General features: G+C 38.2%; 1 protein-coding gene across 7 annotated transcripts in view; it reads right to left on the bottom strand.

Moving 5' to 3' along the window:
- The window catches only part of lama2 (laminin subunit alpha 2), a 342,464-nt gene that overhangs the window by 147,259 nt on the left and 182,115 nt on the right, over positions 1-13,090 (bottom strand). For all 7 annotated transcript variants that reach the window (XM_033021242.1, XM_033021244.1, XM_033021246.1 and 4 more), the window contains exons 17-18: positions 7,826-7,953; positions 2,505-2,591 (exon numbers count right to left, since the gene is read on the bottom strand). In XM_033021242.1, the coding sequence (XP_032877133.1) occupies positions 2,505-2,591; positions 7,826-7,953 (215 nt within the window). The remainder of the gene's footprint in view (positions 1-2,504; positions 2,592-7,825; positions 7,954-13,090) is intronic.

The raw sequence follows: 13,090 nt of genomic DNA, 5'->3' as shown, positions 1-13,090 counted from the left end.
TTTTTTGGGAGTGGAGGGAATCTAATAGTTCAGTAATTCAAACTAAGAAGGGCTGAGAATATCTTACATAGATACATAGACAATAGGTGCAGGATTAGGCCCTTCGAGCCAGCACCGCCATTCAATGTGATCATAGCTGATTATTACTATATCTTTTTTAAACAGTTACGATACTCTTCAATTATCACTGTAATGTTTACTTCATCTTCAGGAGATAAATGGCCATGTGTGTACTTCAGACACAGTATGTAAATGGTGATTTCCCAATGAAATATATAGCAGTTAGTCTTGAGTCAAAACAACCACATATGGAACGAGCAATTCTTCCATTTGATGCATGTCGGAGGATAAGATAACTTATTTACCATCAAATCATTGCTCATAGTAATAGCAAAACATATGCTGCAGTGGCTATCTTGAAATAACAACATATTTTTTTAAAGTACAATGAAGAATATTTACTTTATTTAAATTTAGGTTTTTAAATTATCATTTCATTAACTGCCTTGTAATAAATGGAAGGTTGAAAGTTGAGAATACTGCCGCAGGGGATTTAAAGGATTTTGGCTGATTGAAAGCAATAGAAATTATATTGGTGCTATATTAAGTTTATCTGTAACTCTCAAATAGCAGACCAAAATATATTCCGCTATGAATAGATCCAGAATCTATTTCAACCAGCTTATACATTTTCATACCAGTTATTTTTAATAGACAGTGAAACATTTATGCTTTTTTGCCTCCATCTTTACTGCTCTGTTGCATCTTCTCATTCACAGCAAATTCACATTGCTTCTAAAACAAATGAAAACATTACAATTTCTGAGCATCAAGCTCCTACTGTCTTGGGTGATTAGTTTGGCAAGAATAGCACATTACTGTCGTGATGTGTAATGACAGGTGTCTCCCTCCACTATGGTACTTGCAGACATTCCCAATATAACATGTTTATTTTTCCTTCACATCAGCTGTATGTCAAAGCATTCTCTTTAAATGAATCATTTCCTAATATAGAGTGGTACAGTATGAAATGGGCCTGTTGGCTCACCACATCCATATCAACCTCCTGCCAATTTACACTATTCCATTTTCCCGCACATGGACCATATCCTTCTATGCCTTGCCGATTCAAGAGTTTGCATAAATGTGCCTTAAATATATCAATTGTATTTGATTCCACCACCTTCTGTGGTAATACGTTTCATCCTTAGTCTAAAAAACACCTAATCCTCAAATTAAAACTATGCCCTCTTGATTTTGGCATCCTCTCCAATGGGAAAATGATTCTGACAATCAACCGTATCAATTTACTTCTATCAGCTCACTCTTCAGCCTCCTTCCTTCGAAGGAAAACATGCTTAGCCTATCCAATCTCTCCCCATGACCACAGTCCTCCAATCCAAGTAACATCTCGGTGAATTGCTTCTGCACTCTTTCCAGCATAATCACAGCCTTCCTACAGTGTGGTGACCAGAAAAGCACACAATGCTCCAATTGTGTCATAACCAGTGTTTTGTAAATGTGCAACATGACATCCCAACTCAATGCCCCAGCCTGTAAGAGTAAGCAAACCTTCTTCACCACCTTTCCAATTCTGCAATCACTTAACTTGCTGGCAGATTTTAATCTCACACTCATAAATAATGCAACAACAATAAATTATTTTAATAAAAAATCAATAATTGATGTTTTATTATGGAAATTGAATATTGTCATTTAATTATCAAATGATAAAAAATCAGTGGACAGAAATCACTGATATTTCAAAATATTATGTTTCAGTGAGTGAAAGAGCCATGTACTGTTTCTTTAGTAGAACACTTCATTAGTTAATCGATACCAAATGTGTTTCATGAAAGCACAAGTAAATTTAGAAAGCATTGAAGGTTAAATTTTCATAAGAGGTTAGGCTGGAGTATTCAAAAGTGAAGTCAACTGAAGTAATTCTCTTTCAAAATAGCTGGGAAGTTCAGTCACATACTGCATCTGACAAGGAAGACTTTTATTCTTGACTTTCAGATGCAAAGCATCTGTATGTCTCAAACACCAGTATAGATGCTTCAACTTTTACAGGTTTATGCTTCCATGTGATTATGCAATTACAAATAACACAGTTCATAAAATGACATGCTATTATTAAAGTCATACAAAACTTTAGAGAAAAAAATGCAACCTGGCATGTACTCTAGTCAAATGTTTCATGAGGAAATGAAGATATAAATAAAGATAATTTCTAAGCAAAGAGGTAGATTATAATCCATACAAGAAGCTAAACTGTCAAACAGGTTTAAACACAGCAGTCATTTCAGTTTTGGCCTTTTATCACTAGTAAAGCTTTTAATATGTCCCACCAACAGATAACCATATCTATATTCTTATAGATTCCTCAGTCATACCAAACAGATATCTAGTTTAGTTATTTAATTCATAATCAATATCCAGGTTAGTGACAATGTACATTCTCTGCTACATAAAGTTTGAGGTAAAAGATCAGGAATTCTTACCTGTCACATCGTGTCCTCGTATAACCAGGAGGACATTGATCACATATTACCTCTCCCCTGGTATCCAGGTAACAAGTCGGGCTAAAGCTACGTTGTTCATGGTGAGCAGATGTAGAGACGGATACAAGAAGATAAACCAAAGAAAGTTGTATTAGCTGCATTGCCGAGTGCCCTTTACTGAGATCATCACCATGCAACAGGCTAAAACTATTTTTTTCTTTCCGGAACCAAAGATAGAGCAGGGATCTCATTCCACCAACATACTGAATGACTACTTCAGCCAACACTGAGTACTCTAAAGGAATGGCAGCAACTGAACAGTAATTCAGCCTGGAATTCCCTGTCAGTAGTAACTCAGCTCTATAAAAAAGTGGAATGTCCAGCTGCTGTCCTTTGTCACCAAGGTTGGAAAAGCATTATGTCCAAGTATTATCATAAAGTTGAGCTAACTCAAATATCACAACGTGGCATTTGCTCATATTCCTAAAGAACATTTCTCAGCTCTGTCGAAACATTAAAATATCCTGTTCAATAAATGTTATATAACAATGATACCAGAGTAATCTCTGTATTCTGCCGATATTACCATTTCTATTTGCTCTTGTACATCAATTGCAAACCTTCTGAAAGTATCAACAGGAATGTAGGAAAAAAATGTTTACCTTCAGGAAGCTAGCAAAACAGATAAATTAAAAAACAATGGACTTTAAGAATATCAGAAAAGTTTAAAAGAGAAATGCAGAAAAAAACCAGGAAAATATTCAAGCACTATTGATAGATATTTGTGTATTTAAATTAGGAATGATCAAAGTAGGCCAAAGGAATAACTGTTTGTAGTGTATGATGATAAAAATAACAGGCATAGAAACATGCCGCTGTTTTCTGATGAAATTGGCATTTTGGGAACAGAACACCACAACAGTGATTATGCCCCTAGTCCTCACCTTTCACCCCACCAGCCGGCAAATACAACAAATAATCCTCCGCCATTTCCGCCACCTCCAACGTGACCTCACCACTCGCCACATCTTCCCATCTCCACCCATGTCTGCCTTCCGCAAAGACCGCTCCCTCCGCAACTCCCTTGTCAATTCTTCCCTTCCCTCCCGTACCACCCCCTCCCCGGGCACTTTCCGTTGTAACCGCAAGAAATGCAACACCTGTCCCTTCACCTCCCCCCTCGACTCCATTCAAGGACCCAAGCAGTCGTTCCAGGTGCGACAAAGGTTCACCTGTATCTCCTCCAACCTCATCTACTGCATCCGCTGCTCTAGATGTCAGCTGATTTACATCGGGGAGACTAAGCGGAGGTTGGGCGATCGTTTCGCCGAACACCTCCACTCAGTCCGCAATAACCTACCTGAACTCCCGGTGGCTCAGCACTTCAACTCCCCCTCCTATTCCCAATCCGACCTCTCTGTCCTGGGTCTCCTCCATTGCCAGAGTGAGCAACACCGGAAATTGGAGGAACAGCACCTCATATTCCGCCTGGGTTGCTTGCGTCCGGATGGCATGAACGTTGAATTCTCCCAGTTTTGCTAGCCCTTGCTGTCTCCTCCCCTTCCTTAACCCTCGAGCTGTCTCCTCCCATCCCCCCGCCCTCGGGCTCCTCCTCCTCCCTTTTTCCTTCCTTCTCCCCCCCACCCCCCTTCAGTCTGAAGAAGGGTTTCGGCCCCGAAACGTCGCCTATTTTCTTCGCTCCATAGATGCTGCTGCACCCGCTGAGTTTCTCCAGCATTTTTGTGTACCTTCGATCTTCCAGCATCTGCAGTTCCTGCTTGAACACCATAACAGTGAAGGTTATTCAAAGATAATTTTTACTACAGGCTTAGATAGAGTGGATGTGGAGAGGATATTTCCACGTGGGAGAGTCTAGGACTAGAGGTCATAGCCTCAGAATTAAATGACGTTCTTTTAGGAAGGAGATGAGGAGGAATTTCTTGTGGGGAATCTGTGGAATTATTTGCCACAGAGGCTGTGGAGGCAAAGTCAGTGGATATATTTAAGGCAGAGATAGATAGATTCTTGATTAGTATGGGTGTCAGAGGTTATGGGGAGAAGGCAGGAGACCGGGGTTACGAGGGAGAGATAGATCAGCCATGATTGAATGGCGGAGTAGACTTGATGGGCCATTTAGAACGGAGACGAGGAAACACTTTTTCTCACAGAGAGTGGTGAGTCTGTGGAATTCTCTGCCTCAGAGGCTGGTGGAGGCATGTTCTCTGGATGCTTTCAATAGAGAGCTAGATAGGGCTCTTAAAGATAGCGGATTCATGGGATATGGGGAGAAGGCAGGAATGGGGTACTGATTGGGGATGATCAGCCATGATCACATTGAATGGCGGTGCTGGCTCGAAGGGCCAAATGGCCTACTCCTGCACCTATTGTCTATATGGTCTAATTCTACTCCTAACACTTGTGATCTTATAGAAATTATTTAAACCTGAGATAGAGAAATCAGCTATCCTATGTTTCATATTCTGAGAAGACCAAAAGCCACGTACGGATATGTAGTTCTTGTAAGTATTTTTTTAGGAATAATGATTATATTTGATTTTTTTTTAGAGAGAAGCCAGAATGAAATGGGCAGGTTTGGCTAAAATTCTTGGAAAGTCTAAGACAATGGAAATGTTGCTGGAGATTTGCAGAATTATTTCTCAGGAAAAAAAGTCTTAATTATGTTGTTGATATAACAAAGATAATGGAATTGCACTTTATGTGGATTCCAAAAATTTCCAAAGATTAATATATTTGAAGAGGAAATATGGCCCTATTTTTCACAAAATATTTGGAAAGAAGAAGAAAGGTGGTGGGATAGGAAGAAATTCTAAATATGGAAAGACATTATGATAGACATCAACATTGGCTAATAAAGGACTTTAGCAAGGCCTTTGACAAGGGCTCACATAGGCTAGTATGGAGGTTGGATCTAGGGTGAGATAGCCAATTGGATACAAAATTGCTTGATGGAAGGAGACAGAGGGTGATTGTGGAGGGTTGCTATTCCAATTAGTGGTGGATGACCAGTGGTTGGTAAGCGGCAGAGTCTGTTACAATCACAATGTTTAAAAGACATTTGGAACATAAATAGAAAAGGTTTAGAAATATATCGGCCATGCATAGGCAAATGGGACTAGCTTAGATGGGGCCTCTTGGTTGGCTGAAGGGCCGTTTCTAAACTGTATGATTCCATGACTCCAATAAATAGAGTTGTCACAGAGTTGCAGCATTGTTTATGGAATGTATATACCCTGTACTTTTATTTATCTATTTGCCAGCTGAGCATGAGAATAGAGTTATAGCCGAATCCACTGTAACAGAAACTTGCCCACATTTCACTTCCATTACTTTCACACATTGGAAGGAAATTATTTTATAATAATAGAAATGTCAACAATCAGTGTCACTGACTTGCAGTTCAACTGCAACTTAATTAAAATAAATTCATGGAATTATGCGGTGGTTTTAGGATCAAGGTGCATGAGAATGTCCATGATTCTGTGAACATTTATATCCTCTAAAGTATTCTGAAAATTGAACTCCATTAAGTTGTTGCCAGCTAACTCGTCTCCATGTGAAATATATTAGATAGACGTTAGATCCTGGAGCCATGAATCTTGACTTATCAGGTGTTTTCTAATATTGAATACAAATTTAATTTTCTTTTTTTTAATTAAAGGAGGCCTTGTACTTAATAATAAGTGATTCACGGTCTATGTAGTTGTCATCTTGATAACATGAACAGAATTAAGGTGGGGGTTAGGAATAATGATTCATGCTGCAGCAAAAGAAGAATTAAAGCAGCAACAGAATTCTTAGAACCCTGGAGAAATGATTTTGGAAACCACACACACACATACGCAGACTTAGACACACATAAACACACACAGACGCAGATGGAGACACAGCCACACACACACACACACAAACACACACACACACACACACGAGCACACACACAGTGTGCTGCTCCACATAATATTCCTCAATGTGCACCTTCAATAATTTCAGAACAAGTAAATTATGTGGTGCCTTCAGAGATTTTCTCTATAGACAGTTTTAATTATGTTTCCTATACATTAATTATGCTGGCGCATGATGTTGTTTCCCATGTGCATGTACCCAAATATTTGCATGAAACAAAATCCTCTGTATCAGACTGCTGTACCATGATGGTTTTCAGGAGACATAGTTTTTCTTAGGAACCAAAAAAAATTGACAAAATGTGAGCAAAATAGCAAAAGGGTTCAAGATGAGACAGGAAAGTAGTTTCAAGACAATGTGTAAGTATGCAGGTAAGTTCCAGAAACAATCATTAAGGAGAGAATTTGCAAGTGTGTCTTAGCAAGAGAGGTTTCAAAGAGATTGCTGAAATAACTTGCATAGCCGTTGGTGGGGACAGTGGGATGAGTTCCATTATGCTAATATAGAGTTGCTGCTGTCTTCAAGGACAAATAGTCTTCTTCCACAGTATCACCATCTTGAATTCTATGATCCTCTGGGATGGGCAGACATATGGCCAATTAAATGTAACCTAGATAAATGTAATAAGGGGTAGGAAATGTGCAATTTAATTTCAACAATGCAATTCCATTGAAGGTGTAAGTGTTGGACTTTGCCTTGTGTAAATCTTTGAAGGTGAAAGTTCAGGAGGAGGAAATGATTAAACATGATACAGGAAATTATTATTTGTAAAGAAAGACATAGAATATAAAAGTATGGAGGATACACTGTACCTCCATAAATCTTGAGAGATTGTTTTAGTGTTGCGCCAATTCTGTTCAGTTTACTACAAGAAGGATGTGAGAGCCTGACAAACAATACAGGAAAGTAAGGGTTTTCAGTTACATGGTTAGACTAAAGAGGCTGGGAATGTTCTCCATACAGAAAGAGAGGCAAATTGATTAAAGTGTTCAAACATCAATGATGCAGACAAAAATAATTAAAATAAATTGGATCCATTAGTAGATCAAGAACCATAGGATTTGGTAAAGCATTTGGTAAAATAATCAAAAGGATTTGGAACACCACAGATCAAAAAGGTGTAGAAAACAGATCCAATAGTTGCAGTCAAAGAGAACTGGGATGATACTGAAGGAAGGAAGGGCTGATGGACTGAATGGTCTTCTTTCATGCTGCATAGATTTTATTTTTCTATTTGAAAATGCTACACTGAATATGGACAAATGAACGTGATAGCTGTTCATTCACATTTAGTTACTGTCTTTGAATCACCACTCATGCCACATGGTAGAACGGACTACAATATAGGAAATTATTGTTATGTGCTACAAATACGGTTGACATTGTATCATACTTACTTATTTGAAGAAATGAGTAATGGACAACTGCAGGGTTGACAGTCATTAGGTGTTCCTCGAGTAGCATATCCATAAAACCCAGGACGACATTTATCACAAAACAGGCCAGTTGTGTCATGTTGGCAGTTCTAAAATAAGTACAGTTTATTTTAAAACATTGATCCGCCAATTTAAATTGATTAACTAAATACATTTGAATTATGTGTCTCTTTACCAAATTCTTGGAAGAGTTGCCAGTAAATCAAAATGATACACCACAATGCTCATTGCTACTATATTATATTCATTTTTTAAAGAACAAATAAATTCCGACTTCCTGATTTCATTTAGTTACCCATAAATAATTCCAATTCCCTTTGCTAATGTTCTTGCGCAAATCCATGAATTAAATAGTTAGAATCTAACACAGAAGCCTGGAGGCTATTAGAAAAAAATATAGGCGTACAAAACCTTAAGATACCCAAATGCATTTTTCCCAGAGTTACTTAATTGAAGGCAGTGGGCCATTTAAAAATACACACAATTAATTCTGTATAAAGAAAGGAATTTTGAAAATAGCTCAAATAGTTGCATTGCATGAAACAATTGATACATTTTTAAATACAGTTTCCCTTCTTCTCATTGAGCAAAATAGAACTCCTTTGCCAATCTTTTCGATTCTACTGTGCATCAGAAATTGACGGTTTCAAGATTCAATAATGTTCTTTTGGGAAGAATAACCAGATTGTCACTGAAATTGCAGCAATGTTCGAGTTTGTAACTTAACAATGTAAGGCACACAATTCGCATATCGTCATCGTGTGAAAGGAGTGTTGTGCTTTAATGCATAATTTAGAACATCGCATAGATATACATAGAAGTGAATTTGTTATGAAAAGCAACATTTTCTGATCAGTGGGTATTTTGGTAGATAGAATCTGAGCTTCCAAGTAATAACATATATTATTACAAGTATTACTACCTCAAAGTTGCAGTGAATAACTCCAGCTCAATATGTTCAAAGCATACATTTGATTTTTCTGTAGTTTCTGCAGCAATACCCTGCGTTGCTGTTCCCGTGCACTAATCTGGCATCACACAGAGCACTTAAAAACATTTTTATCAGACACTGCACCATCTCTCCCTCCTTCCCAATATCCCACCAACCCCCACACCACTGCAAGATGCATTCAATTGCACTTGAAAATGTACTCTGGTGCAAAGTTGGCTTCAGAGGAAGTGCAGAATAGCAACTGACAGTGGCCTGTGGTCCAGAGGGAATCTGATCAAAACTGGTAAAGTAATTTATCAGAGACCATGAGATGTTAGATGGAAGTCTGGTGGAGGTGGCAGGGATGAAGTATCTCTAAAGGAGAATCCGGGCTGCAATCAAGTGTAATAGCAATGTCAAAACGACATTTATCACAAAACAGGCCAGTTGTGTCATGTTGACAGTTCTAAAATAAGTACACTTTATTATAAAACATTGATCCGCCAATTTAATTGATTAACTAAATACATTTGAATTATGTGTCTCTTTACCAAAATCCTGATAGGGGGCTTAGAGTAGGAGTGGAGAATGTCTGAACATTTTGGGATAATGAGTGACATCAGAGGTGGGCCTGTGGGAGAGGTGTTAGAAGGAAAGGTAAGGGACTTAAATGAATCCTAATCAAGCACTTCATTCTGAAGAACTATTTGTCCCAGTGGCCAACAATTGCCATACCAAGGACAACTCAAAACTTGCTCCCATACAAAATTCCAAAAGAAGCATGGCACGTGATTAAGGTTATCCTATGCCTGATCATGCAGAAATCATGAGTCAAACTTGCAAAATGACTAGGAAGGTCATAAGGAATAGGAGAAGAATAAGACCATTTGGCCCATCAAGTCTACTCCACCAATCAATCATGGCTGATCTATATCTCCCTCCTAACCCCATTCTCCTGCTTTCTCCCCATATCCTCTAACACCTGTACCAATCAAGAATCTATCTATCTCTGCCTTAAAAATATCAACTGACAGCCTCCACGTCCTTCTGTGGCAAAGAATTCTACAGATTCACCACCATCTGACTAAAGATGGGGTCATTTTTTGTTTCACTCAGGAAAGCAAAAAATTGATTTTCCGTTACATGACCCTGAGAAAAGAGTAATATGCTTTGAATTTCTCTATGCCAATCTATTAATATATATTGTTCACAATTTTGTATTATTAACCACACACAACTAAATGGATCAACTATGAGCAATGGTTAATAATAAATATTTCAGTCCTTCTTTCAATAGAGTTAACCTATGTCATTAAAGTGTAACATTCTTGCAAAAACAAAACAACATCATTAAGATGAAGAAAGCATTGCTGTATTAAACCAATTTTGTAATTCTAAAACACTAACGCAATCCATCTACCATTATTGAAGTAATAAAATGAAGACAGTTGCTGTAATCTTTATGCCTTGCCAAACTAGATAATATTAAAACTACTCTGTTAATAGGAATTGTCAAATTAACATATTGTATGTAGATTATATAGGGATCTAGAACAAGAGAAACAACAAATTTCAGCTCATTATTATGGATCCCATGTCTATGCACATTAGACATGAAGGACAATACTACTGAGTGTTCTGGATAAAATTGCCCATTAATTTGATGGCCAAATAATAACATATTGCACCATTTCACGCATTGTGAATTTTTTAACTTGCTAATTAGATCAAAAAGAAACTTAACGACAATAGCTTCAACCTAGACAATGTAGCAACAAATGCTTGAGTGTTGAACTGGTCCAATCCATACGCATATTTGATGCCTGATTTGTACTAGTCGATGGTTGTTATATAGTCACCTCATGATGTCAATCAAGTGCAATGCTTAATACAGCCCTGCCAAAATAAGTCATTTCTTCTCCTCTTCACAAATCTTTGCCACCTGTCAATGCTATTTAAAGGAATCGTAATCACCTTCAGGTAAACGAGAAAAAAAAATTTAAACTGAAGATGCTGGAAAGCTAAAATAAAAACAGACAATTATAGGGTGGTGAATCTGTGGACTTCGTTGCCACAGAATGTTGTGGAAGTCACATCAATGGATATTTTTTATTGACAGATCTTGATTAGTAAGGGTGTCAAGGGTTATGGGGTGAAGACAGGAGAATGGGGTTGAGAGGAAAAGATAGATCAGCCATGATTGAATGGTAGATTTGATGGGCCAAATGGCCTAATTCAGCTCCCAGAACTTATGAAATGACTCAGCAGGTTACACCACATCTATGAGAAGAGAAGCAGAGTTAATGTTTTAGGTTACAGACCCTCTCTTCCCACAGATGTGGCCTGAATGGCTAAGTATTTCCAGCATCTTCAGTTTTTATTTCATAACTACCCGCAGATCTATTGCTAACTGCTTTGTGAATTTCCTTGAAATTGCTGTTCAACATGTAGGCAGTGGTGTACCAGGTATTAAAGAAGCTTTACTTCTCTTCAAAACTTCTGTAATAATCTTGTTATATGAGAGTTAATAGGCGTTCCTCCTAGAGTTCTGCATGACAAACAATAATCAAATAATTTTACATATACCATTTCGCTGTGTTATACAGTAAGCAGAACAAGCAGATGAAAAGACGACGAGGAAAGTGCTCTGAGCAGAAGGTAAAATGTACCTAAATTGTCATGGTGAAACTCTCTTACCTGAACACCCTTAATAAACATTGTGTTCAAATTTGATCAAGGATATTCCCCAGCACTTTCGTCCTTTTGTGTATTAACCAGCATCTGCAGTTGTTTGTTTCTACTATTAGCACGGCGTAATGGTATATGTAGAATCATTGCTTGTGGCTGACATACCAGAATTCTCTGCCACAAATCATGGAATGCCCTGTCAGACCGACAGATCAGAGGTGGCGATACAGGTGGGTGTGAATGGTTCTGAAACATCAACAAGGGGACCTCCACTTGATTACAACCTGTCCTCCCTCAGCTGATGAATTAGTGCTCGTGTTCAACGCACTTGTAAGAAACAATGACAGCCGCAGAGATGGAGAAAGTACAGTCAGAGACTTCAACGTCCTTCAACAAGAGAGGTTTGACAATACCACCTCTGACCAAGTCAGATGTATCCTGAAAGACATAGCTACCAGACTGTGTCTGCAACAGTCAGTAGACCAGCACAAGGATAAATTAATTGACTGTACCCTCAGCAATTTACACATTACGGATAGCATCTGCCATAACAGTACCGGAATAAGTGACCATCACATACTTCTTTGGAGACAAGACCCTTTCTACACATACATCTTCCATTCTTGTGGCTCAAGAATCATTTCAAATGAGATGGATAGATTTATGAAAAGGAATTGAGTTTGACATTAGAGTGATTTATTGTTTTCAATCAGCAGGGCAACCAATGTACTTTCAGAAAGCTAATAAAGTGTCACACAAGAGTCTATTCAAGTTAGAGCACATTGGACTGGTGTGGACTGAGGATTGGTTAACAGACAGAAAACAAAGACGGGTTTTGGGTTGGGAAGCTATGCCATGAAATAAGGATGTCTAAGCTTGATCTTGGGGTTTCAGTGCTCACCATCTACATCATAATCTGCTACCTGGGAGAAAGAAAAAGCAGCTCAGTCAAGTTTGCTTACAACATGCAGTTGGATACCAGTGTGGATTGTGAGAAAGCTGTGGAGAGGCTTTGGGTGGGAGGAAGTGACGTTTAAGACAGATTAACAAGAAGAGATTGAACAAATATGATAAGGCAAAACATGCAGCTTTAAAAAAAAGTTAGGAAGACTCATGGTCACAGTTTATTTCCTAAACAGGTTAATAACTTGGCATCATTTGCATGATGATCATCTTTCACTATAAGTCTCTCATGAATACCTTCCAGATGTCCAAATAATTCATAAAGGGAAATCCATTCTTTCTATCACCTTTACAAAACAAAGATCAGTATCAGATTTGACTGACTTGACTGACATGACGGGAAGTTAAAATTTATGTTTGTATTCTGACTCGCTGTGATCAAACAAAACCATTTGAGATGTACTGTTGCTCTATCGTACACATAATTTACAACCATTAAGGAGAGGAGAGGAAACTAACGGGAGGAAACTGGGGAGAGGGAAGGAACCTAAGGGGAGAGGGGAGGAAACGGGAGGGGAGGAAACAAGGGAGAGGATAGGTAACTGCAGAGAAGAACAATAACTAAGATAGATACTCTATCTATCTATATTACTAAAACTCTGTTCTTGACCGGTTTTGGCGATCTGTGCTGCGATTTCCGAGAG

This window comes from Amblyraja radiata, chromosome 5, assembly GCF_010909765.2.
Source record: "Amblyraja radiata isolate CabotCenter1 chromosome 5, sAmbRad1.1.pri, whole genome shotgun sequence".
Taxonomy (NCBI): Eukaryota; Metazoa; Chordata; class Chondrichthyes; order Rajiformes; family Rajidae; genus Amblyraja; species Amblyraja radiata.
Note: the sequence above shows the minus strand (reverse complement) of the source record. Positions and strands in the feature narration are given on the sequence as shown.